Raw genomic sequence first — 26,839 nt, forward strand, 5'->3', positions numbered from 1 at the left:
TTGCGTTTTTATAATTAATATATAAACAAAATTAATACAATTAAAAAAAAAAGATATTGTAAATCTAGTATTCAAATAATTTAAATTTTATAAGATTAAAACATCCATACAAAACTTAATGTGTAAAACAATTAACTTAAAAATAACTTCATATAAAAAGCAAATAGCAATGCAAGTTTTAAAAATGCAAAAATTACAATTTTTTTAAGTATTCTATTTAAGCAATTGAAGAAAAATTACAATAAATTTTTTACAATCTATTTTATATCAAATATTAATAAATATAAATAAAATTTAATTTATAGTTTTAAAAAATTGGCACGAATGATAATTTATACAAAAAAATTTGAAAAGGCAATCTTTATAGTTTAGTAGTCTGAATATTTAGTAAAAAAACAAAAGAAAGAACGCATGCGCAAAAAAGAAAAGAATAGGAATAAAGTATTTTAAAAAAGAGCAACGAAAATTTCTATAATTAAAAAAACTTCTAGATTGATAAATTCTTAGTGACCTTTTATCCTATTTTCTTTTTTTTTAATTGGGAAATAATAAAATCGAAAACTCAAGAATAAATGAATTGAAATGAAAATAGTAGATTTTCTAGAGGAAATACACATAAATGTTGCCAACAGTAGTAGTTAGAAGCACAAATAGACATGATGCAAATGCGTCATTGTGAATGGTGCTTTTAGTGATAAAGGTGGCTGTGGGAGACTTTCCATTTCACATCAGATGTAAACTGTGTTTGTAAAATGGATGTTATAACGAATACTTCTGTTCGTTAATTAAGATTAACTATTTCTTCATTTTTTTTAACTGACCTTCGTTAATAATAACGAAGAAATGGAGATAAATAGGAAAACAAGAATGTTAGTTCTGATCGAATCCCGGTACGAGCGTCTGTAAAATCCTGCGTAGCATCACGACGGTTCGTTCGCAGAGTGAACAACCATTCCGCAACAATCGCGATGCATGATCTTATACGTTAGTGGTGAGTGTCCGTATCGCGTGTGCGTGTTTATCCATGTTGGCAAATTGAGGATGCAACATAGAGATTATGTTGTTCCTCACGGCCGTATTCATGAATATGTGCGTTTATTACATCTGTATAAGTTCTTTATCCAAAAACCACTGTACTTTTGTGATAGAATGTGGTTTGAGTTCATGTTACTACTTTGACACGATGACAAGATTACACCATCAAAACGTGATTCTTCTGTGAACAAAAAAACGAGTTTATATTTTTATTGATCTGATTAAATGAAAATTATTAATTGTAAAGAAATTATATCAACAAATTCTATGGATCAAGGGATTTTTATCGATACTAACTTTATTCTTTAGAAATTCACCGTAACTGGGAGTGCCGCTAGATCGCAGTTGAACATGCTCCGAAAGGATTGGAGTGAATTTTACGTTATATGCGAAAAAAGATTGCTTTTTTATTTTTCAAAAGTAATATGGTATTTCGAATGATTTCTTTAAAATCTTATGCAAATCTTCTATAAACGATATGTGAACATTGGATTAAGAAGAAGACAAACAATGTATCGGTGAAACTGGCATGAAAATGTACAGCGGTGTTAAGTGGCCTCTGTGATGTATTGCGAACGGTGCTTAACCTAACTTTTCATCGACGCTTCTACACGGCGTTTTCTTGCGAGTAATGTTCTTTCTGTAGCGAACTTATAACCAAGTGGTCATAAATCGCGAATGTTAATCGTTTATCATTTCTTTTTTTTTTTTCTTTTTTCATGTACCAAGTGCTATTCTTTTTTACTGCTTCCATATACGATTTTAATTTATCGTAAAACATGAGACTGTGATCATTATTTTATAAAATTCTGAAAATACTTTGTATTAATTATACTTCTGATTTTATTGAGAATTATATGAAGATTGAGTATTCACAGTATTTATGCAAGTATGTTTTTTTAAATCATCATTTATCGTTTATATTCAAATCGACATATATTGAAACTTTTTTTCTTTCTTGTTTTTTCTTTCTTTGATGTTCTTTCGTCGTGATTTTCATAAAACTTGCCAGTGCTTGTATAATATATTACTTGATCATTTTTAAGATATAAATGTATGAATGTATATAAATATGTTATATTTATTATAATTGGTGATGTATCATCAAATTTTTGTAATTTTTCTCTAGTAATGGTCATGGACAATCTTGTCATTTTATAATCATTTTTATGTGAAAAATTAATTTGAATGATGTGACAAATGTTTCTTTTTGCTTCATATTTCTGAAGCTTCTTAATAAATTTATGATTGATCATAAATTAAACTGTTATGTTGAGCACTTATGTAGTGTTCATTAGTGTATTGTGTTGTGTATAGTGTTCAGATTGTACAAAGTTTTACTTTTTGTGCAAATTATAATTGTTATATTGAACTTGTGATGGTCATGGTGACATCAAATTATAACTGTGACAATTGAAAAGGAAGATAACTTAATGAGATGGATAATAGAAAGAACACATGCTTTGGGAATTAATGGGTATATGCTTTTCCTGCAGGAGATCTACAGGCAGCAGGCTGAATAATAAAATCTCAGAACATATCTCAGCATCAGTAACACCCCTCCATGTTTGTCTGGAGGAACAAAGAGGACCAGAACTGGGCTCTTGTGACGCCTCGGCTTATAAGCCACAGGTAAATCTTATTATTTTAATTATAGAATATAATATAAATAGAAAAAAAAAATAATTTTTTATTCAGGCAAAAAAGTTATTTGAAAAGCAGAAAACAAAAGAAAGGAGTAGTAAAGAAGAAGTGGAAACTGAAATTATTGCAATCAAAGCAGAAGATTTGAAATTCAGTCAGCCAAGTATGTCCAATACTATTAGTAATATGAAGATGACCAACCGTATTAAAGGAATGGTGAGCAAACGTCGTAGGCGTTTCACAGAAGATGGTTTTGATCTTGATCTCACATGTATCCTTTTTTTTATAGCTTTTTATATTGAAATATATGCAAATATATACAGAGATGACATATAATATAATTTTTTGATGTTAATAAATTTATTTATATTTAAATTTGTTAATATTCCTTAACCATAACTATATTAATAATAGATATAAGAGATAATTTAATAGCAATGGGATTTCCAGCTGAAAAGTTAGAAGGAGTATATAGGAATCACATAGATGATGTTGTCAAACTGTTGGAATCTAGACATAAAGATCACTATAAAATTTACAATCTGTAAGCATTTTGGATAGTGTTTTATATATAAATTATTTTTTGAAAGTTAAAAAATTAAAAAAGATAGATTCTAAAATATTCTAAAATGAATATATTTTTCAGATGTTCAGAAAGATCTTATGATTTTAAAAAATTTAAACAAAGGGTAGCTACATACGCGTTTGATGATCATAATCCACCAATGTTGGATCAAATTAGACCATTTTGTGAAGATGTACACGAATGGCTTTCTCGGCATCAAGAAAATGTAGCTGTAGTTCATTGTAAAGCGGGTAAAGGTCGAACAGGTGTAATGGTGTGTTGTTACCTTCTTCATATTAAACAATTTCCCACTGCCACAGAAGCCCTTAATTACTATGGAACTAAAAGAACACACGATAGGTGATTATATTATATTTTATTTTTATCATGTACAAATAGTGCTCTTATCAATACTGTTTATTATTCAGAAAGGGTGTAACAATACCTTCACAGAGGAGGTATGTGGATTATTATGCTACTCTTGTACAAGAAGGATTAAATTATCAACCTGTTACATTATTGTTACGGAAAATACAATTAGATCCGGCACCCATTTTCCATGGAGGTCAAGGATGTAAGAAAAATAAAATATTCAAAATATATTCAAAAAAATGAAGTGCAATGTATGTTTATATATAATTTTTATATTTTAGACTTACATTGTGTAATATCTGAATCTAAAAAGAAGATATTTAGCTCTGAAATAGTGGAAGTACGCAAAGGAATGCATACGATTAGTATCCCTTTAAAACATAGTGTAGCATTGACAGGAGATATACGAGTGGATTTCTTTAACAGACCAAAAATGAAACGAAAGGTATTTATTCTATGTTTGAAAATGAGATAATTAATTGTTTTTAATGATTTAAATAATCAATGCTTTTTTTTACTTCATATTTAGGAAAAATTGTTCCATTTTTGGTTCAATACATTTTTTGTACGGGATTATTTATCACCAGAATATGATAACGGAGAGTTACCAGTTGAGCGTTCAACTAGGGCATTGAGTTGCGATGGTACAACCATGGAATTACCAATGGTCATGTCGCATATGAAATCCCGGGCCGGATCGCTGGCTAGTCTCGGACCTATGCCACCTACTCTTGTTTTAAGTATAGATAAATGGGGTTTGGATGACGCACATAAAGATAAACATCACAAAGTATATAGTGCTGATTTTAAAGTAAGTACATGTGTATGCTTATACATATATATCTGATGTATTAAATATATTTTTATTATATGAATTGAAATAAATTTTGATAAATCTTATTTAATCAATTGAATGTTGTAGGTTAGTTTATTTATGCATCGAATGGGTGGTACTATATCGCAAGCTGTATCAGCAACAACAAATAGAACAGGAGAGGGTATACAAATAGGAATGGGAGGACAAGACACTCCAAGCGAATCAAGTGAAGCGGACAGCAGTGAATGCGATACAACCGGAGATACAACGGGTGATGAAGATGGGGAATCTGGTGAGTCTTCTGCATCTCTGGTGGTGAATCACCATCCTCTTACACACAGCAGTAGCCGTACACACGTTAGTATTCACCAAAGAGTTAGTCTCAGAGAAACTGCAAAGGGTTTACTCTCACGTGGGGATAAAAATAGAAATAGTCATCGGCAAACCACAAGCAATGTGAAACGTTCTTCAGCTCTTGTACGTTCAGCCACGTTTGACACATAAAAAAATTATATATGTATATATGTATTATTATTATATATGTATATATATGTATAATTTTTTTATTTTATGTACATATTGTGTGTATATATATATATAAATAGCGCACACGCGCACTATATATACACATAACGCACACATATGCACGCCCTCACACACAGAGTATTTTGTACTTAATGAGTTGAGTTCTTTGAACTGATATACGATTTTTACAAATTTATATAAAACTAGACCGTGCTACTAGTTTTTCTTTGTTATGCCAGCATGAAAAGTTTTAGTAAGTTCTTAAATGCATCAATTTTATCTATGTTTTTTGCTATTGAACATTATGAACGTATATATAAAAAGATTTTGTTCAGTTTTAAGATAAGAGGAATTAAAAGATATTTTGGGAAAATATTTTTTTAAATGAAAATATGTATTTTAATATTATTCCTTTAGTAAGATATTGGCTGAATAAATTTTTAATGTTCTTTTTTAGTTTCAAATTTATCTATTAATCAAAATAATAGAACCTACCTCCGCGATATATTAACAAAATTCTAATTAATATTCAAGACTAAAAGAATTGTAAATTAAGAAACAACTATATTAACTAAATTAAGAAACAATTGTATATTTTTGCATAGCAAATATTGTTTGCAAAATATTAAGATGTTCCAGTATTTGATGTTATGATTTTTTTCTTTTTTTCTTCTTTTTTTAAAATGGAAATTATTGGATATTTATTATTAAAAATTATTTAAAAAAAAATGAATCTTATAATATTATGACTATTGTATATGTTCCATTTATTATATTAGATTTCTCACGTATTTTGTTGATGACTGTTTATAATTGTTCGAAATAGTAAAATTTGTATGTGTATATATATTGAATAAGAGAAGTCTCTTAGTGGTGAAAAGAAAGTGCCGTCTTTTGCGTTTATGCAATTATGTAATAACGTACTATGTACGAAACTAGTATTTGTTTTGTAATTGTATGACAAAGCCAATTTGTAGAGAATAATTGACTAAAAGTACAGAATAAGAAACGCGACAATTTGTAATTGTAATTTTATCGTTTATATTTGTATTCTTTGTGGCATTATGAAGAAAACAGATGATTCAAATGTATTCTAATTGCCTTATATTTTGTGATGGTCGTAACATTTTGAAAATAGCAAAGTTAATTTACACAGATTGAAGAGCAATAGTAAAAATTTAATGCACATGTACAGAAAATTTAACGTTTCGATTTCATAATTGAAATATGTTACACATATATTAACAGGCTGTGCAATGTCTCCAAATTTAATTTCTTTAATATCTAGCAAACATGATTTTCATGTCGATGACAAGATACATTTCATTTCAATTAAGCTATTGTGTTTTATCGTATAAACCACGAATTTTTATTAATATAATACAAAAGTTATATTCGCATATAAACATTCAAAATCTAATCGAGTAACATTATCTTAAGAATATTAATATTTTCTTTTATACATATATGCTATTTCAGACAAGTAACTGTTTATGTCTTTTTATTTCCTGTCTTTTAAATAAATTTTTATTTTATTAATATTATTAATATTATTAATACAAAATTAAAGAAAATTTGCATCAAAAATTTGGCGAAACCACGTAAAATTCCGTTTTAAAAAGCGGTCTTAAAACTGATATTTTACGCGTGTTGAGCTATATGAAAAGATTTTAGAGAAAGTTTTAATATTGATTTTATTATTTAATTTTTTTTCTTTTTACTGATTATTACTTCATTACATTATCAGATATTCTAGAAATGAATAAGTGTATTATTAGATAAAAATAAGCTATTGATAAATAAAGTTAAAAGTTTGTTACTCGATACTCTATATACACGAAATTACTTTATGCGCATATTCCTCTATGAGGGACTATTCGCTCCGTTTTTATTTCTCGCTATTATTAGCTTTGGAAGATATATGGATATTTTTCTGGTTCATTTTCGATTACATATATATTCAGGTATTTTATTTATTGTTAAATGTAAACAAATCTTTAATCCTTTTGCTTGTTATGGAGGGATTAAACTTTTTTAAGGATAATATACATATATATATTTTTTTTTTACATACTAACAGAAAAACGCAATTAGAAAATATAAAATTTATAAATTATAAATTTAATTTTCTTTTCATTGATCTGCGCATTTAAACATGTGATGAGAGAAAGAGAGAGAGAGAGAGAGAGAAAGGAAGGAAGAGAGAGAAAGAGAGAGAGAGAGAGAAAGTTGTACTGTCTTATATTTAAAAATGTAACAGTTATTAAAATAAGATTATAGATATTAGAAAAAATTAGGAAAGTTAGAAACGTTTTGATAAAATTTATATGTGATTGTTATTAATATCATTTCATTAGCGAGGAAAAATGGAGGTACAAAGTTTCAAACGACATGGAAATTTAATTACGAAATGCGGTTAATGCCATGTTAATGATATAAGTAGAAAAATATCTCGAAGCTGTTAATATATGATGAATAGACTTTTATACGTGTTAGTTTTTTGTAAATATGTAGTAAATATTGTAATAATTGGATAATTCTTCAACCACACAGGGATATTCAGATAATTTTCATTTTTTGAAAATTGTATCATCTTTTGTCGAATAGATTTTTTGTGAATCGTTCACATTATAGATTCTAGTACTTGTAAGTACATGCTTAATAATTTTCGTGATTTTAACGTGTCATGCATGAGAATGCGAAAGTTAGGAAAGCCTAGCGATTATTGTTTAAAATATAAATTTCTATATCCTTTTTCGGTATATATCTAGAAATATGAAATGTCATCAAAATCTTGATATATCCTAATTTTACTCTGTTTTTTGTATCGCTGCATGTTGGTAGTTCATAATCGGATATTTGTAATAGTTGAAATTCATAAAATTGATACACATCTCTACTACATATTTTGTAATGATTATTTTGTGATACTATTATACTTATGATTATTAATTATATCGTTGCTATATCTTTATATGTATTCTTATTATTAATTATCATCATTATCATTATCATTATTATTATTATTATTAGTAGTAGTAGTAGTAGTAGTAGTAGTAATAGTAGTACTACTAGTAATAATAATAGTAGTAATAGTAGTAGTAGTAGTACTACTACTACTACTACTACTATTACTATTACTACTACTTCTACTAATACTATTACTATTACTACTACTACTACTACTACTACTATTACTATTACTATTACTACTACTACTATTACTATTACTACTACTACTACTACTACTACTACTACTATTATTACTACTACTACTACTACTATTACTGCTGCTACTGCTGCTACTGCTGCTGCTGCTGCTGCTGCTGCTACTGCTGCTGCTGCTGCTACTACTGCTGCTGCTGCTACTGCTACTGCTGCTGCTGCTGCTGCTGCTGCTGCTACTGCTGCTGCTGCTGCTGCTGCTGCTGCTGCTGCTGCTGCTGCTGCTGCTGCCACTGCTGCTGCTGCTGCTACTACTGCTACTACTGCTACTACTACTACTACTACTACTACTACTACTACTACTACTACTACTACTACTACTACTACTACTACTACTACTATTACTACTACTGCTGCTGGTATTATTATTATTATTACTATTATTATTATTATTATTATTATTATCATCATCATCATCATCATCATCATCATTATCATTATCATAATAATAGTAACTAATAAGTTATTATTGTTGTTGTTATTATTATTTTTATTGTTGTTGTTCATGTTGTCGCTGTTAATGTTCTTAATCTATTATTACAACAATTACTACTATTATCTGTCATCATCATTAATCAATGAATCATCGTCATCGACGTAATTATCATCATCTCCACCATTTATTATTATTACTATAATTATTATTTTCATTACCATAATTTTTAATATTACAAGTGCTACTGCTGTTTTATTGTTATGTTAATATCACCATCAGAGACATCATTATCATCATCATTATTATTATTATTATTATTACTATTATTTAATAATATTATAATTATTATTTTTATTTTTATTATTAGTGATATTATTATCATCATCATAATCGTCATCATCGTGAATAAAATGTTAATGGTTATACTTAGTTTTGTATTATAAATATATTTCTGTAAAAAATATTTTATGGACAATGTTATACACACGCATTGCAATTTTAAAATAGTACAATTTTAGAATACTTTCTTATGTCTTCTGATTTCTTTGTAACGTGCAAAGTTCACTTTCAAATTCTTATGCCAACAAATTTTTTTTTATCTTTGCTTATTGGTTCCTGGCCCATTTGTTTTTACCTATGTACTATTTTTTCTTTTTACTGATAAAAAATAAAATGTATACATGGTTTGTAACGCTTTCTCTTTGTAGTTCCTTATTTACGGGAGGATTGTGAAGAGCTTGGTCCATTTATTTAGGTTCAAATATTGTATTCGTATTTGAATTATATTCCGGATTAATATTTTGTTAAATTTTTGTTAAAACAAACAAATTTATACGCATATCTTTTTTTTTTTTAACGCATAACGTAAAAGTATGTAATCGTTTATAAATTATATTCATTTATCGTTTAATTCGAAATTTTTATATTGTCTTGTACAAATGTAACAATATATTTCGAATACAAGATTTGAACTTAATAGATTATATTATTGTTATATAATATTCAGAATTCATATGCTGATCACGACAATTTTTTTATTTTTTTCGCTATGTAGAAGTTGTTATTTTGCATGTTATTTTTTCCTCCGTTTACACATATTTTAAATAATGGATTTCGAACACTTTCTTTTTTCTTTTTTTATCGATTCAGAAAATGCTTTCTCTATTTATAACTATAACAAATCTGCTCCGTATTTTTTCATTTCGCATGTTGGAATGCAATATTACATGTTTTTTTTTCTTTTTTTTTCTTTTCTTTCGTTATCATGCTAAATCTTTTTTCATAAATTGAATACGGTGTGAGTACGAATGTTGGGTAATTTGTTAAATTGCTTATCACTAATACATTTGCCTTATTTCGAATATTCATTATTGGTGGTGATTAGTTTATCAAAAAATGGTAAAATTTGATTATTTGAAAATGCGTGTGAGTAAGAAAAAAAAAGAAAGAGAAGGGGGAGGGGAAGAGAAAGAGAGAGAGAGAGAGAGAGATTTTGCTTGAAAAATAAATGTAAGAAAAGAAGAGGAAGAGAAATATGTATATTTGATCATGATCTCATTTTCTCCTCCACCGCACTGCACCGTATTTAGATGTAGAATCATTCTAAGAGTTGATATTACACTATATTGACCAACTTGTCTCTCTATATGTCTGTTCACCATTAGTGGACATGGACCAGCGTGTTGGACGATACCGCCTTCTCTCAGACGGAGGAATGATAGATGTTTTGTGAGTTCATCGCCAGTCATCCCTCTACATTCTTCGACATTGCTGTCGTTTGCATGCATATTAACACGCGGTGATTAGAAACTCGATTTACCGTGTGTGTCCTTATCATCAAAGACAAAGACAGATTGAAATGTTATGTGCTCGAACAAAATGATTCTTTTTTTATGATTCTATGTAAAGTGTTGTTGAACGACGCATATTAATTCCGACAAGCCAAAGAAACGATTTATATCGATACAAAAATTTTTTTTTGTATTCAAAAGGTTGGAAAGTTTTCAAAATATTCGTCGCTTTTGATCTCAATTCCCTTAAGAAATCACGCGCATCACTTTGGCACCTCGCGCGACACGTATTACACTGTTCTTTTCCCTCTTTGAATATGTTTCGTCTTAGAATTTATATTACGACGATCGAGTATAAGTGTAAACGAATTTTTTTTTAATTTTTTTTTTTTTTTTTTTTTAATAGAGAACAAATTTTATATTTATTATCAACGAGCTGGAAATTCTCTGAACAGAGTCACGAAATTAGTTTTAAACATTAGAGAAGCGAAAGGGAAATAATAAGAAAGAGGAAAGAAAAAATGAAACGTGTTGTACATTGTAAAAAGAACAGAACAAACGTAAATGTAAAAGAGAAGTTCCATGCTCAGTGTACTAAAGATATATAGGTACATATGATGCGGCTTGTGTAACGTTTATCTCATTTTGTCGGTGAAATTGCGGATTCTCGCGAATACGAAACAATGGTGTTCGAATGAATACCCGCGTATTGGACTATAGACCGACAAAGAAAGTGTGTTTATATAGATTATGAATCCAGATGGGAGAATAATGCTGTAAAAAAAAAAAAGCAAGATTATTTTCGTAACGTTAATAAATTGTAAGTCAATAAGTACAGCAACAAGAACGATAACGACAAGAACAACATCAGTAACGCCAATATTCAAGCAAGAGTTATAACGACATTGGTAACGACGATCGCCGACGACGAACATGTTACTTGCCCTCCTCGTTCAATGATGACGACATTTATCATAATTGTACATTAATTTCTTTTCCTCTGTAAAAACGATTGAATCGATACATATTGCATCACTATACTAGCTAAAAAAAGAAAAAAAAATACGTAAAATTATGTCCTTCTATGACAATCGGTATATAACTTGAGCAAAAATCCTTTTTTTACTAAATATTTATCAAATTTCGTTGAAAGGAATTCGAACGCGAAATAAATACGCGCGAAAATAAGAATAAGAAAAAGAGAGTAACGCGAAGAAAAGGAGCGAGTGATGTATAATGTATCGTCCCTGAGTCGTCGGAGTATCATATAAGTATACATATGTAGTTATCGAAAAATCTGGCCGTGTAACGTTTCGTTCTGATTCGTCATCACAGGCCACATAAAAATCTTTACCTTCTTTCAGGGTAAAGATATTTATGAAAAGTTTGCGACTTGCATTGTGTAAGAAAAAAAGAAAAACAAAAAAAATTAGAAATGTGTAACACTACTCGGCAAATTACGATCTCTTTGCCGTCGAATAGATATTACACTGAGATGATCGTGAAAATCGATTACTCACGAATATTTACGATTTGTTCGTTTATGTAATTTCATGGTAAAAGCAAGATTGAAAAAAAAGAAAGAGAGAAAGAGCGAAAGAGAGAGAAAGAGGGAGGGGGAGAGAGAGAGAGAAAGGGGTGTAAATATCAGACTTGAAAGTTATATGCGGTTTTGCTCTGTTGCGGTCGAAAAAAACCGATCACGATGTAACGTTACGATGTTTGCGGTTTAGAAAAAATTGCGACCATCGTAACGTGCAATATAGATCAAATTTTTTTTAAGGAAATTTTATTCGAATAAAAACTACCGTTATTCCTTAATACTTGCAAAGTAGGCATGATTTTTTTAGGTTTTTTTTTAAACAGACAAAATAAATGTCCATTTGATCGAGCCAATGATTGAAGAAGATACACGAAAGAATTTCGAGAACGCAACAAGTATCGTTTCTGACGCCGTCCTTTTCTAACTCAGCTTGTACGTTGCGATACGATAGTCTGTGTAACTCGGTGCAACTAGATGACAATGATGATGATGGCGAATCAATCGCCTTCATGCATCGATTTAATTGGCGTTTCTTCTAGTTTCACTGATATTCTTTTTCTTTTGTTTCTGTTCACTTATATACGTAATCATAAGCGAGTCTCGTCTTGTGTAGAGAGTGATCCGAAATTCATGGGAACAGAAGAATCAGAGAGATTTTATAATTCGAAATAAAACGAAAATCAAGAATAATGAAATTGCGTAAAAATTTTATTGCTAAACTTGATAAAAAAATCTAAATTTAATATAATACAATCAAAGAATCGATGAATTTTTAAATTCATTTTTTTGAAAATTAAATTTTAAACGAAAAAAAAAATTTATTCTATATTTTCTATTTATTTTCACATTTAAAATAATCCTTTATTAACAGTAACTCGTATCCAATCAGGAATTAAATAATTTCACTTGCGTTTGAAACATTTTCAACATTTGACTTACTCGAAAACGAAACGTCACGTGAAAAAAACTTTATTCTATATTTTCGTTTAATTTGAGCCATCAAATCTCTCTGACCTCGTTTATACCATGAAATACGAACCACTCTATAATACAATCCTCGGAATGATAACACAAATCGAATGAACTGCGCGCGCGTGCGCTACGAAACAAAATTCAAGATCGATCGAGCCCGCATGCGCAATGAAATGATACAGCAAAAGCTTGTTTTCTCTAACGAGAACGTATTAGAACGCTTTCTCTCTTTCGCTACTTTGAGCGAGTAGATCATTTGTATAGATTTCAGTCGCGACACCTAAAACTTATGGCGTCTTATATCGTCCGTTCGTGCATCTTTTTGTTCGTATCTTGTCGTTGATATAACGTAACTATCGTCAGGTTATGAAAATATTTGATAGAATTAATTACGGTACGGTAAATAAATACGTTGACACGCGTAATTTTGATCGCGGTCTGAGAATCTACCTTTATTCTTGTATTCGAGTTTCTTTTCGTCATTGAGTCTAAATTTTATGATTGATGGAATGATAGAAAACAAAAAAATAGAAAGGAAGAAAAAGAGAGAGAAAGAGAGAGAATGTGCGTGTATATGTGTGTGTGTATGTGTGCTTGCGTGCAGTGATGAAAAAAAAGCGCGAAAGCGAACGAAATATATGTAAGTATACATATTCGCGTTATCGGGTAGCGAGTTTTGGATTATCTCGAACGAATTAGTAAATTTACCTCGCTCGAGCTATTTTAATCGCACCTATAGTTCACCGAACTAAAACGTTGACTCGCTAGCAATCGTTGCGATACCTCAGTTTTTTACCCTCTAAAACTAAGGAAAGAAGGTAAACTTACTAAATACGTTTTTACGTATCGATAATTGTGGCATACGTATGTACCATATCGTTACTTCTTGTAACGTACACGCTTCTCGGACATATTTTTTCTCATACAAAGCTCATGGAATATCGTTTTATAAGTGACCATCTCTTAAAATTAACTTTTATATGATTCATGCGGAATGTTCAAAATATAAATAAGATGCATTATTTTTTTTTGTGATATTGTATACAAATACAACTCCAAGTTTCGTATCCTCCAATTATCTTCTTTTTTTTTTTTTTTTTTTTAAATATGGAATGGAGGAGAAGGAATTCTCCTCTTTCCCCCTGTTCGTTTCCTTATTTTTTTTTTTAATATCTTTTTTACTTTTTCTTTCTTCTTTTCCTTTTTTGAATTTCACACGAAAACGCGAGTTTGTTGTTTTTAACGATGATTTTTGTTTGTTCCTATGAAATACGCTAGGAGACACCATGCATACAATAGGAAATGGGGAAAATCGAGAACCTTGCCAATCGCATTCACAGAAATTAACATTTTTTTACACAGGTACGCATATTCATATTCGACGCGACTTTGAGTTTGTATTCCCTTTAATATAATTATATGTGCATAACATCAAGTTTTTACGAAATTTACCTTGACTCTGCTTACAGGGGAGTCGACCTATTTGTGACTTTGAAACTGTAGACCAATGCGATGGAGACAGATCAGAGCTAAACTTCACTCAAAAACGGTTCATCCGACTACAACCCATCATTTGCTCACAAATGAATCGATCAGTATATAATCAACGAGTTTCGTCTGTGCCTGCCAGTTCATTGCTACACGTTACATATTCATATTCTTAATTGCTGTTAGAATTTCCTATTTTTTGCGATTTTTTTTTCATTCTCTCTCTTTCTTCTCTCTTTCTCTCTCTTTCTCTCTCTTTTTCTCTCATGATTTTATCACTCATAAGATGTTTCTTTAATAACGTATATTGAACATTTACGATCTTTAGAAAAAATAGGGAAAAAGTAATAATTTCCAGTGAATTGAGATTTATGAAAAATTGCGTGAAAAGAAACGAGTGATTCGATTTTTAATGACGATTTAATGATTGCCATTTTGCAATTTATGCTTTCAACGACCGATGCTGTATTATTGATTGATTTTAATTTATAAATATTCATTTCTAGTTATTAATTCGAACGAAATATATATTTTATATCATATATGTTGACGATACATTTTCGTCATTCATATTTTTATTCATATCAATAACGATTGTCCTTAAGTAGCATATTATTTTCTTCTTTTGGTAATTTTATTCGAACGATAAGTTTATATTCCGCAAAATCTCTTTTTTTTTCCATATAATTTCAACAATCGGAATCAATTAATCGATTAATTTTCATATCTTTGTAAAAATAGATAAGAATATTCGGTCTTCGAAAGTTTATCGTATATAACGTGATATTAGCATTTCAAATATTTTGTATTATTTATTGACAAGATAATTTTCTTTTTTATTATATTCACCGAATATACGTTTGCGAATTATATGAATTAACGTGCGACAGTATGCTTCACGAAATTTTCAAGGATGTGTCCACGTTATTTGATAACATGTATAACTATCTACGTATAACTTGAAAGCTTCGTAGATTGATCGTTACGATCGGTTCCTCTTCCTTTCGTTTAAAGCGAGTGTGTACAGTTTTAGATATGAAGAAAGATGAAAGATAAAAGATGATTCGCGAACCATCCATTAAACTATATTCTATACTACTCGAAGCTTTACTGGGGCCAAGAAATTTGTTCGTAAGTTTCCGCGGATCATATAAAAGCTGTAAAAATGTAGCTATCGTATATAAGTTGTATTTATAGAAATTTTAATATTTTCAAGACACAAAGTACAAAGTAACACGACCGGATCTCAAACCGTTTCGAAATAACCGCGTTTGCTTTTTAAGAATGCGTATAACTTAAGATATTTTATATTGTCGTTGTTAAGTAATTAGTCAAAATTAATAAGTGTTTGCGACAAATTGTGCCGTTGTTTCGTCGCTCTTTTCTAACATTTGCGAAAAAGGTAATCGATTGATGTATTCTTAGCGATCTATACGCGCAAATAGACGTAAAAATTGAATTAATATTCTTGATTATCGATTCGACTGAACTTTATTTCAAATATATTGTATCCGCGTCACAAAATATTCCAAATGCTATCCAAATTGAAATGAAAAAGAGAGCGCGAGTTTAATTTCGATAATTTTCGATATGTTGTGTAACTATACATATTTACACGTAATTGGAAAGAATTGGAATATTTAGTAACACGGTGTATTCAAAACAAATTATAAGATATCACAATATATAAGAAAGAATATCGTAGATTACAAAAGTACAAGTTCTCTTGATGTAGTTTTCTCCGAATTTTTTAACGAAAAAAATATCCATTGGATTGCCAATATATGGTAATGTTTGATGTATACAGATGATTATTATTTGAAGAAAGGAGTTGAAACACGAACATCAGCGCGGCCGTTTTACCTTCCTCTGCCACGTCCTCGATTGAAACCACCTCTACCTCGACCTGCAACTTTTCCCTTAGGTGGTGGTGACTTTGGTCTGAGAGCTTCGATACGTTCGGTACAACCAGTGGTGATTTGTCCATTGGCAAAATAACTACTGTAAAGATCTGCGTTGAAATTCGTGTTAGTTAGCTCGGGTCCAACAGTAAGCCATCCTGGTCGAATAGTGGTGTCTCGACCGAACAAGTGTAGTCTAAATAAAACGTGAAAAATTTATTGATTAACAGATTTTGATCACGAATATATATATATATATTATATATATTTCAATGTATATTTCAATCTTCTCACCGTCGTCTACCAAGACAAAAGTGTTCTATTATATGAAAAATTTCGACAGGCTTTTCTATAGAACCATACTCGGGCTCCTCTGAAATAATCAGATCGATATCGACATTGGCATGAATGAAATCTCCGTCTGTGGATCGTCTAACAGTTCCCTTGATACCCATAAGGCAATGTTCTTTGGTTCTTTGAAGAACGGCTTTGCTGTCCAGATTTTTACTGTGTCCTGGATTATTGATATTGGTTCGAATCCAGCATATATCTTCGCATCGTCTGAAACCCCATTTTCGAAGACAAAAGCGTCCCATGTCTAATCCATCGCTACTACCGCACCAGAGAAATACGAAACTTCGATTAGCCGCTACTTCGCCGATATCTAATTCCATTATCTACAAATGTCGATTGTTTTTAATACAAGCACTACGAATATTTACAATTCTGCCTTCGTTAAGTAATAATTAATTAAAATGTTCTAGAATTCCGAAATATTCGAGAAATTTAAAGCTTTTTTTTTTGTTTTAATATTAGAATTAATATTAGAATTAAATTAATTTTAATTTTCTATAAAGGTCGTATAAATTTTTTGATTTTATTTAAAAAACAAAAGGAAATATATCAATATATTTTAAAAAATAAAAAAGTGTTTGAATTTTAATTAAGAAGGGCAGAATTATTTTATGACATCTGTATAAACTACGATCTTTATTAACCTGGTCCCAATTCCAAAGTTGTACGTTTGTAGCGCCACAGGTGCGTTGATACTCTTCCAACGGGGGCTCAATTAAAATTACATCAAATTTGCAATTCAATTCTTTCAAATTGTATGAGAGCAAATCAGTTTTAAGATACATGGGTGGTGTTGCAGTTTCCGCGATTAAATCGTCCTTTAACTTAATCAATTCCCGCAATTTTGGATATTCTTCGAATCTATCCGCCAAACCCACATCCCTGATAAAATTCTGCGGTCGTTGACCCGTATCGATGAAGTGTTGACAATAATCATTATGCGGATTTGATGATTGTGTTCCCTTAAATAATAAACTAATATGTAAATAAGAAATTTTCGATTGTAGTTCGATCTTTTTTGATATAAACACAAATTTGTCTACCTTTAAAAACGTCGATGAGTCTTTGTAAACGATTTCATCGGTCGTAACCACCTCGCTTTTCGAATCTTTTACTCCATTTTCCGACTTTTCTGCCACCGATTTCAATTTTTTCTTCTGCGTATCATTGACATCTGTTCCAAGAATTTGTCGTAATTCGTCCACACTCGAAACACCTAGCTAAGTAGAAGAAACAAATTCGTATCTTTTATAAACTCTTGATTTGAATGAACATAACCTCAACAACACAAAATCAGGTTGGAATTATTCTCACCGTCTGAGCAAGTAATTTCTTGCGTTTTTGCGAACGTTCACGTAATGTCTGAAGCATTTTTTATATAAATTTTTCGGAATTGTTTGCAAAATTTTAAATTATCGTTCATTTCCGTTTATATTTATATTATTTTTCATTTTGATGAATTAAAAAATGAAAAGAAAAATTACTAAAATATAATTTTTTTTAATTCTTTTTATCATATAATTTATCGTTTTAGATTGAGACAAGATTGTAAAATTTGATATTAAGTAAACGATACGTGACACAATTCTTCAAACTAAAAACAAAATATATCTATATTTGCACGCCATCTTGTAGCAAAATCAATTTTCATTGCTAGATCGAGCTACAATGGCGCATAAGTGACCTCTTGCGGAAAATTATATAACGAGCAATGTAGTTATTTCGCGGCTGATCAAAATTTAAAATTATTCATACGAAAAAGAAACAATATACATATTTATTTATTTTAAAAGAAACCGTATATAAAAAAATTTTACGAATCAAATGTTTCAAACATATTACTAAATCTTTTTATATTATGTTTTCCGGGGTAAAAACAGTCATTGAAAATGGTAAATGCAAGCCCGATACTCAACGCACCAAGATTTAAGGATAAAGGACACATTTAAAATCTTTTAAGACATTTAAATCTTTGAATTTTTCAAAATCCTTCAAAAGATTTTTTAGCAAAATAAAAATAGCCGAAGAGAAGAAAAAGATATATTTAATTATATAAAAGTTAAGAAACTCGTTAAAAAAAAACAATATATTTGTGAAATAAAATAGATTTGATTCAAAGAAATAAAATAAACTATATGAATAATAATAGATAGTTATAAATACGAAAGCTTTTATGATCAACTATTCTTTTATTTGCTTTAAAATCGATATAATTGATTACAAATGGTTACAAAAAGAATCAATACAAAATATTATAGCGATAATATAATAACGATTATAAACATATATCTTATAAGTTCTAATTCTTTGTGAGATATGAGATTTCTAAGATCTCTGCTCACGACAGACCGTTTGAGACAAGACGTTTTTCGTACACACGACTGCGTAGAACATCTTATAACGAACATCTTATAACACTCTATGTAACTGGTTTCAAAATTGATTCTTGACGAATAGTAGCGAACAATCATTTCAAAAATCACATGGAAACATAAATGATTCAATTTATGATAAATATTTCACGTTCAATTTTTGAATATAGGAGTAATACGATGAATCAGGGTAGTAATCTATATCAGCAGATCCATATTTACCTATCTATACCACCTTTTATTTTCTAATTATAACGGATCAAAAATGAATCATTGTATCACAAAAATTGATATGATGCAAATATGATAAATAGCAATGCATTTTTTTGTTAAATTCTCTTAAAAGAGGATAGAAAAAAAGGTTTATTGCAAATTGGATTTGATCTTTACATAAAAATCAAAAAAAAGGAAGAAAAATGTTTCGCATAAAATTATACAAATGTATACACACACACACACACACACATATATATATATATATATATATATATAAAAGAAAACACAAAAGAGATAAAGAAATAAAAGATATTCGAATTGTTTTTCCATGAGGGTTGATCGGCGAATTAGGCGAAACGAAAAACTGGATGATTTTGATAGACGTCCTCTAGAGCAGGTACAAACGATAGACGATGAATCGGCATTGATCGGCGAGGATCGGTATTAACCGGTGTCGACAACAGAGACGAGATCCTCTTTGACCCAGTCCATCGCGACGGTATCAAGGTAACGGTCGTAGGAAGCAGGTGGTGAAAGACTGTGCCGTCGTCGCATCGCTTCCTCGTTGGTCATCTCGTCGTTGCGATCGTCTTTCCGTCGTCTTCGTCTCCGCAATAATCGTTAAACGTCCCATCGTTCTGTCTCGGCCGGCCAAACTTTGGATTTTCAACGAATCGAGAGTCCCCTAAAAGAAAATAAAACCGAGTACGTTCCTGTGTACGTGAGTTCGTTGGATGATCAATGGAATAGAATTTTCCGATCTCTCTGTCAAGGATTCTCGATCTATTAACTCGTTTAACACCCGAATAAAATGATCCGGCAAACGTTTCGAATTCCTCTTGACGCGAGCCAAGCGGAAGCCCGGACGGAGGAAACACGGAATCGAGTGATACCGAGTGAAAATCGATCCCCTATCGGTCCCTCGTCGTCATTTTTCGTGATACGCGGCCAAGTTCGATCGAGCGTAACGGTTTCGATTGTCGCGCGGCCTTCCGTGATCCATCGTGAACCGGTGCAAGTCCACGGATAGGTTACGCAAAGGATATAATACGCGAAAGTCGTATGAGAGATACATAAATTGTGTTTGTCGATGTCGGGCCAGGTTGGCAAAGTCACGTACACGCGACACATCGCGCGTTGGCGAAAACAATTTTTTGCAGCCGAGCGCGTTCGTTGGCACAACAGGTGTCGTGGAAACGAGAGAGGGGAGGATCGGCAGGGGGAAGGTAGATGACAGAGGTGGTCCCTCGGCCTCGTGTCGGCGGAGGGGAGGCGGGGTTAAGAAAAACCACAAGTCGAGTGAATCATCGGGCTGTTACCGTTCCGATTGGTCGATTGGCCGAGCCTCTTCCACGAAATCCGCCGCGAATTCCGAGAAATCGGCCGGTGGCGCTACACTCACCGTTATCCCTTTGGCTATTTACGCGCTCGGTGCCGGCAACAAGCGTCCCATAATCGTCGGCCCTGGATGGTCGCGGCGACCCACGCGAACAGAACACGCGGAGGAAACAGAGAAAAAACGAAGACGACGACGACGACGGCGACGACAACGACGACGACGACGACGCGCCGAATTCGGGAATCAGGGTTAGATAATTGGAAAGATAGTCGACGAGAAAGCGAGACAAGCGTAAAATAGTTAGATAAACGTGGGGGGTTGACGTGCTCGGCTACACGCGTTCCATAACTATATGACATTCGCATTATCGACGCGTCGCGTCGTGTTGATGAACACGCGTGTGATTACCGTTCTTTTTCCCTTTCTTCTTCTTCTTCTTCTTCTTCTTTTTCTTTTTCTTCTTCTTCTTTTTCTTCAGGGAAATACATATCATAGATTACATGCGTGATATTCTCCTCAATTTTTCGCTGCCCTCGAATACCATTATTCTTGATCGTGGCGTATCGTGGCTACGAGTCGCGGTATTGGGTAGTTGGTAGTTAATTAAATCCGTTCCGTTCCTTATTTTGTTTCCGCAGGATAGAATTTGAATTGGAGAGAGGCGAGATCAAAGAATTTGGACAAGATGAGACCCGACGAGGTGATACAAAACGAGAGAAGAGCGATGGAGACGATGTCCGAGACATCGGAGGGCACAATGACGACTAGTATTTCCGGAAAATCTGGCTTCGAAAGTCGTGACGAGTTGTGCGACATCGCGGCCGTGCTTGGCATCGGAAATCCGGATGACCTGCTGCAAGAAAGATTTCGTGTTGATCGCCGTAAATTGGAACAGATGCTTCTAGGTGAGTCGCGTTTAGTCATTCGATTCTCCATCTTTCTCCGCCCCCCTTAATACCTTCATCTTCGCTCCTTGTCCGGTACACGAGCATATGTTCCATCCTTCGATGCCTATGTGTTGCGCTACGATTTAAATATATCGTCTGTTTGTAAACGGAATTAGAGGGACTGTCAAATGCTAATTGGCCGCGATTAGTAACGTTTATATTTTGATCGAGACGCGATACAGGGTAGATGTTTATGATGGAATCAAGAGAATCGCGTAAATACACGAGCGGTAGTTTATCCGTTTACTTATCAAAGATGGAATCGAATCAGTGTCAAACGAGGATCAGCGAGTCGAGGCGAAATTTCCTCTTGCCATTAAATTGGCAAAATAATGCAATTTTTTACACATATGATTGCACATAATTTAGTATCTATCGAAAAGACATATTTTTGTTCGTATAAGTCATAGAAATATTAATAAAATCAGTCAATAAAAAATTAGTTTAAAATATGGATACATAGTATGATTACGATATAATATATCGATAATTAATAGCTTGTTTTATTATTTTTTAATCTTAATATAAATCTACTTTGATTCATACAAGCATCAAGAAGTAAGAATAACGTGTAATCTTATATTTATGTATTGTTATTAAGATATAAAAAATATATTAAATTAAATCAAAAAAGAAATTTTTATTTTAAAGAAAAATATGCTTTATCATGTTGGATATTTATAGTTTAATTTTTTCAAATTTTATACGATTTATAATTATACGGAAGAAGAAATATTAAAGAAAATATTTACAAGTAACGATAATTGAAAATCAAATTTATAATTAATCGTTAATAAGTTTGTGCTTAAAATTAGTAAGTTCGGAATAAATATAAATTGTTGTTAAAAAAACATTTTTAAACAATAATTTTGTCGAAATGAAACATTTATCTGGTTCTTCGGTCTTAAAATGTTTCTAATTATAATTAATTTGCGAAATATATAAATAAATATAATATCTATCCAAGATATACGTTTATAGAAAAATGCAATAATTATAAAAAAATATAAAATGAGTTTTTTTAATATTTTTAAATAGTTATTAATATTTTATGTCTTATTTATACTTACTTATTTCGATGCTAAGAGTAACATAATATTTTGCTAAAAATATTAAAAAAAAAGCATTCAAACATTACCTTTGGACAAAACTTAGTAGATAAAAAGAATAGTAACTAATTATGAAGCTCTTTAAAATGTTAATATCTAAAGTCGTAAAAATTTGTATAAATTTGTTACGAATTTGCATCCTTCTAAAGTAGATACTGTTTCCCTCCATAATTGGATAGTAGAAATTTATTTTACAAAATAACGGCACAAAAGATGTTTCCACGATTTATTTTTAGTTTCGTAATATAAATGGAATTTTAATATATATTTTGTATAAAAGAAGAAAAAAATATTAAATAAATTTTTAAAATTGTATAATTCTCATTTAAAAAAAAATGATACGATTATTGAATGGCAAACAGAATTATAAATGAAATGTCGGATTAACGTAACACTTGGCCTTAATGGATTAATTAACATTGCGCGTTCTTCCGAATTTTTTCGCGTCCTCCATCGGGTCAATCCATCCTCAAAGGTGGAACGACCGAGGAAAAGAAAAAAAAAAAAAAGAACGGACAAGAGTTCGTTGTATCCTGACAATTATTTTCTTTGTTTACAGGTGATAATAACGTACCAAAACCAGCGGACACATTTTTTCATAACGTAAGTTGCGTTTTGTCCTTATTGTCGACATTTTGATGCCACTTTAGTATAGTAGGCAATGAAACTCATTTTTCGCGCTCAATACCCATTTCTATTAATTTTCTCTCCACTTTCTGATTACTAAATTTCCACTATCTAGTTTTTCGTTAAAAGCAAATATTAAAAATAAAACATTAAATGAGTGGAAGAAAGAACATTTGCATTATCTATAAATGTTTTTTGATAATTATGATGGCCTTAATTAAAAATTAATTCTAAATGGTAACTATTTATGATTATATATATAATATGAAATGATGATTTTTTTGTTTATTTCATGTTATCAATTGAAAATATACTTATTTGAATCTCATGATCACGCAAGCCTAAGCGATTAGAAACTTTGAATGAGGGACGTGTATTATCGTACATCTTCTCCTTATTCTCCTGATCTTATGTATTTTTATTTATTAGGTTATCACAGAACTTTTTAAACGACTGTAATTATTAGAATATTTATAATTTCATAGATTTCATAGATTTCGTAGATTTCGTAGATAAGGATTAATAATTCTTTACAAGAGATAAATATTAATTTGTTGATTGAAATTAATAAGAAATCACTCCATCCCTCTCTTGCATCATTAATCATGCATCATTAATAATTTATATATGTATATTTATACTTTAAATAGCAAATGAGATTAAATTTTCTAATTTTTTCTCCAAATTCATTTTTTATAGTTCAATTTTGATTATAAAACATTATTTTATCATTATGCTCTTCTTCTATCTTATGAAGTTAAGAATAAAAAAATTATATTCATAATTATTAAATATATTTAACATAAGATAATTACGGTCAATCAGAAAAATCTGCATTCAGTATTTTATAAGGAAATTTATTTGTTTAATTCGAAAATTTTTATTTTAATGAAGGTTTTGTATGTATGTAGAATATATTATAGTAATTTTTACATTTTATAATTTTGTTGTATCTTGTAATATTACAATGTTATATCCAAAAAAGCGAAAAGAATAATAAAATTTTGAGATTAATTTTACTTTCTTAAAATTTGATTCAAAAAAAGAAATTATTCTGTATATAAAGTATATCATTATATTCTACATATTCACAAAATTTCATTGAAATTTCTTTTTTGTTGATAACATAATTAATTAATTAGACCTCGCATAATATCAGTGTCGTTTCTAGATTATTGATAAAAATATCTAGACGTTTTTAGTTTAATATTATTTAATTAAAAATTTAATATATAAATTAATCTTATATCTAAACATACATAATTTTAAACCGTTATCGTGCGAAATAAATATTCTTTAATTTTTGTTTCCATAAAATGAAACAAAGATTTTTAAAAAAAATAAATATTTTTTTTTAAATATATTTCATATAATAAATACAAAACTAATACATAACAATAACAATTATTATTCATGAAAATAATGAATTTTTTTATGAAAATAAAAAAAAATAATTTTATTAAATGAAAAATTATATATAAATTTTATTTAATAAAATAAAATAAAATAAATAAAATAAAATAAATTCGTTACAAATTTATGCTTCTTGCTTTTTTTGATAATCAATTCATACAGATTTTCGACAAATCTAAACTTTCTATAAATGATGATGTATTTATTAGTCAAAATTTTATGCGATATATAATAAACGATCTTGATTTTAACCAAGGGGCAGGGGTTCCTATTGCACCCTCGCTAGAAACGGCACTGACAAAGAGTCATATATGACTCACTGCGAAAAAAAAAGATAAAGATATTCCATCGATTATTAATTCTATTACGTGAAATAGAATTTTTACACTCGTTTAATATTGAACATAATTAATCATCAAATTGTCATTCCCATTTGGAAATTTCATTTTAATCTTACATCATTTAAAAAAATATTAGGCGCTAATTATTATTATATGTATAATATCGGACAAAATTGTAATTTCACTGCTCTTTTATAATTATTTTAATCAATAAATAGTAGAAATTTGCAAATATTATTTATATTATTTAACTTTTGTCATTTGCAAATTATAATAGAATTATTTTTATAATATAATAAATAAATAATAAATTATTAGATATAATATCAAATTCGATAGAAATCTAAAATATTTTTGTATATTTAATGTTTATTTTTTATATTGTAATAAAAAAAATCTTATTATCTAAAATACATATATAATATATATAATATAAATATAAATATAATTATAATCTAAAATTATGAATAACAGATATACTAAATAAATATACTATGAAAATAATAAATATTTATAATATATCATTTTTAATCGTTGTTTATCGATCGAAATAATTATAACGAACTTACAATTTTGTCCAATACTGCAAGTCATCATACCAATCGTTTCAGACTTTTGAATATTTTCTTCGTGTTAGGATTTGAACGTTTCTGTAAATTTACCTTTTGACTCGAAAAATTAGAATCGGAAACGTGGAAAGAATGATAGTGCAAAATATCGGCAGTTTTGCGCTCCTGACGCAGCGTGTTACGACCTTGCGATTATACAAAACTAAACATAAAGTTATTTCCATACTATTTTCTTCAATTCTTTTTCTCAATTTGCTGGACCGGCAGATGATATGTCGTTTTAACATCATAACGTATCTTCTCGAATTCTTTTTTTCTATTCGTCGATGATACTTTGACGCAACATTGAAATTTTGAGATTATAATAATAATTGAGATTATATTAATTTAGGAGAAAAGTTTACATTTGGAAAACGTGTAAAATAGATGTTTCGATTTATAATAAAATTTCATTTATCCATATTACGTTTGTACGAGAATGAATATGCTTATTCTCAGATATAAAAAATCATAGACGAGATTTATCATCGAAATTACAACAAAATTGAGTTTAATTTCAGTTATATAGAAACTATTTGCATTTTTTTTCTAATATTAGCTACTTAATTCATTCAAAAACAATTTTATATATAAGTATCAATATGATAGGAAAGAGCACGAGGTTGAGGTATGTTTTCAATAAGACAGGAAATAACATAAGCATAATTCTAAATATATGATTGAAAATCATAATCTTTTAATCTTTTGTACTATACAAAATCGCGAAATCATTATTTTTACCTTGAATTTTTGAATAAATTTCATTATCATTTAATTATTTTGATCATTCAATGAATTATTTTAATCATTCGATATTGTAAAATAATTCTTGCTCCAAGTTGTGATATAAATATTTTGTATAAATATATTTTTTTCTTTTTTTTTAATCTGATCTTTTATAAAAGTGATTTAAATTGAAAAACATGATTGATCATAATATCAATGGTCAAGGTTAAAAGTAACATAATATAATAACTGGAAATAATAAAAGAAATATTATTGCTTTGATTGTCTATTAAAAGAAAAATAGATGCAATAATCATTTATTTCAAACATATAGATATTTTGAAAGCTGAAATTATATTACAATTGATCTATTATCAGATTGTATCATTTCTTCCAATTTATATCAATAATTTTTTTATTATTCATTATAGAATGAAACAATATGATTTAATAAATATTTAGATTGTTATATGT

The 26,839-nt window shown here is 29.8% G+C and overlaps 3 protein-coding genes and 2 long non-coding RNA genes across 9 annotated transcripts in view; 2 read left to right on the forward strand and 3 right to left on the reverse strand.

The window, feature by feature from the left end:
* Positions 1-195: 195 nt before the first annotated feature.
* LOC133665873 (uncharacterized) lies at positions 196-1,472 on the reverse strand. Its single transcript, XR_009829313.1, has 2 exons — positions 1,333-1,472; positions 196-1,216 (listed from the first exon to the last, which is right to left on the reverse strand). It is a non-coding gene; the product is annotated as an uncharacterized LOC133665873 (long non-coding RNA).
* LOC107998634 (phosphatidylinositol 3,4,5-trisphosphate 3-phosphatase and dual-specificity protein phosphatase PTEN) lies at positions 391-7,932 on the forward strand. 3 transcript variants are annotated; one of them, XM_062073338.1, is made up of 10 exons: positions 391-991; positions 1,345-1,924; positions 2,532-2,667; positions 2,734-2,950; positions 3,094-3,223; positions 3,326-3,604; positions 3,673-3,818; positions 3,898-4,061; positions 4,146-4,427; positions 4,539-7,932. In XM_062073338.1, the coding sequence occupies exons 2-10, from the start codon at positions 1,893-1,895 to the stop codon at positions 4,935-4,937; spliced, it is 1,785 nt and encodes a 594-aa protein (XP_061929322.1). In that variant the 5' UTR covers positions 391-991; positions 1,345-1,892; the 3' UTR covers positions 4,938-7,932. The 3 variants fall into 3 exon arrangements, with proteins under 3 accessions (XP_061929322.1, XP_061929320.1, XP_028522909.1); XM_062073336.1 differs by lacking the exon at positions 391-991 and having other exon boundaries at positions 1,212-1,924; XM_028667108.2 differs by lacking the exon at positions 391-991 and having other exon boundaries at positions 1,212-1,663; positions 2,165-2,667.
* Positions 4,596-26,839, forward strand: part of LOC107992514 (protein bicaudal C homolog 1-B) — a 52,376-nt gene continuing 30,132 nt past the window's right edge. The window contains exons 1-3 of one of the 3 annotated variants that reach the window (XM_062073330.1): positions 4,596-4,725; positions 21,233-21,499; positions 23,210-23,253. In XM_062073330.1, the coding sequence (XP_061929314.1) occupies positions 21,280-21,499; positions 23,210-23,253 (264 nt within the window). In that variant the 5' untranslated portion in view covers positions 4,596-4,725; positions 21,233-21,279. Of the gene's footprint in view, positions 4,726-20,711; positions 20,843-21,232; positions 21,500-23,209; positions 23,254-26,839 lie in introns of those variants that run through there. The other 2 variants (XM_017048441.3, XM_062073331.1) reach the window with 2 other exon arrangements.
* Positions 15,885-18,324, reverse strand: LOC107992519 (N6-adenosine-methyltransferase non-catalytic subunit). The gene is made up of 5 exons (XM_017048454.2): positions 17,982-18,324; positions 17,711-17,887; positions 17,312-17,629; positions 16,608-16,990; positions 15,885-16,509 (listed from the first exon to the last, which is right to left on the reverse strand). Exons 1-5 carry the CDS (start codon positions 18,036-18,038, stop codon positions 16,272-16,274), a joined length of 1,173 nt encoding a protein of 390 aa, XP_016903943.1. The 5' UTR covers positions 18,039-18,324; the 3' UTR covers positions 15,885-16,271.
* LOC133665872 (uncharacterized) lies at positions 19,597-20,564 on the reverse strand. The gene is made up of 2 exons (XR_009829312.1): positions 20,149-20,564; positions 19,597-19,940 (listed from the first exon to the last, which is right to left on the reverse strand). It is a non-coding gene; the product is annotated as an uncharacterized LOC133665872 (long non-coding RNA).

This window comes from Apis cerana, linkage group LG3 (assembly GCF_029169275.1).
Source record: "Apis cerana isolate GH-2021 linkage group LG3, AcerK_1.0, whole genome shotgun sequence".
NCBI lineage: Eukaryota > Metazoa > Arthropoda > Insecta > Hymenoptera > Apidae > Apis > Apis cerana.

What these genes read in the sequence shown, in the direction of transcription:
- LOC107998634 (XM_028667108.2), top strand. Translation starts at nt 2,494, where the DNA reads ATGCTTTGGGAATTAATGGGTATATGCTTTTCCTGCAGGAGATCTACA. An exon ending in TTTCCATGGAGGTCAAGGAT is followed by an intron (nt 3,819 to 3,897) that starts GTAAGAAAAATA and finishes TTTATATTTTAG; the next exon opens with ACTTACATTGTGTAATATCT. An exon ending in GACCAAAAATGAAACGAAAG is followed by an intron (nt 4,062 to 4,145) that starts GTATTTATTCTA and finishes CTTCATATTTAG; the next exon opens with GAAAAATTGTTCCATTTTTG.
- LOC107992519 (XM_017048454.2), bottom strand. Translation starts at nt 18,038, where the DNA reads ATGCTTCAGACATTACGTGAACGTTCGCAAAAACGCAAGAAATTACTT. An exon ending in ACTCATCGACGTTTTTAAAG is followed by an intron (nt 17,630 to 17,710) that starts GTAGACAAATTT and finishes TTATTATTTAAG; the next exon opens with GGAACACAATCATCAAATCC. An exon ending in AACTTTGGAATTGGGACCAG is followed by an intron (nt 16,991 to 17,311) that starts GTTAATAAAGAT and finishes CGACATTTGTAG; the next exon opens with ATAATGGAATTAGATATCGG.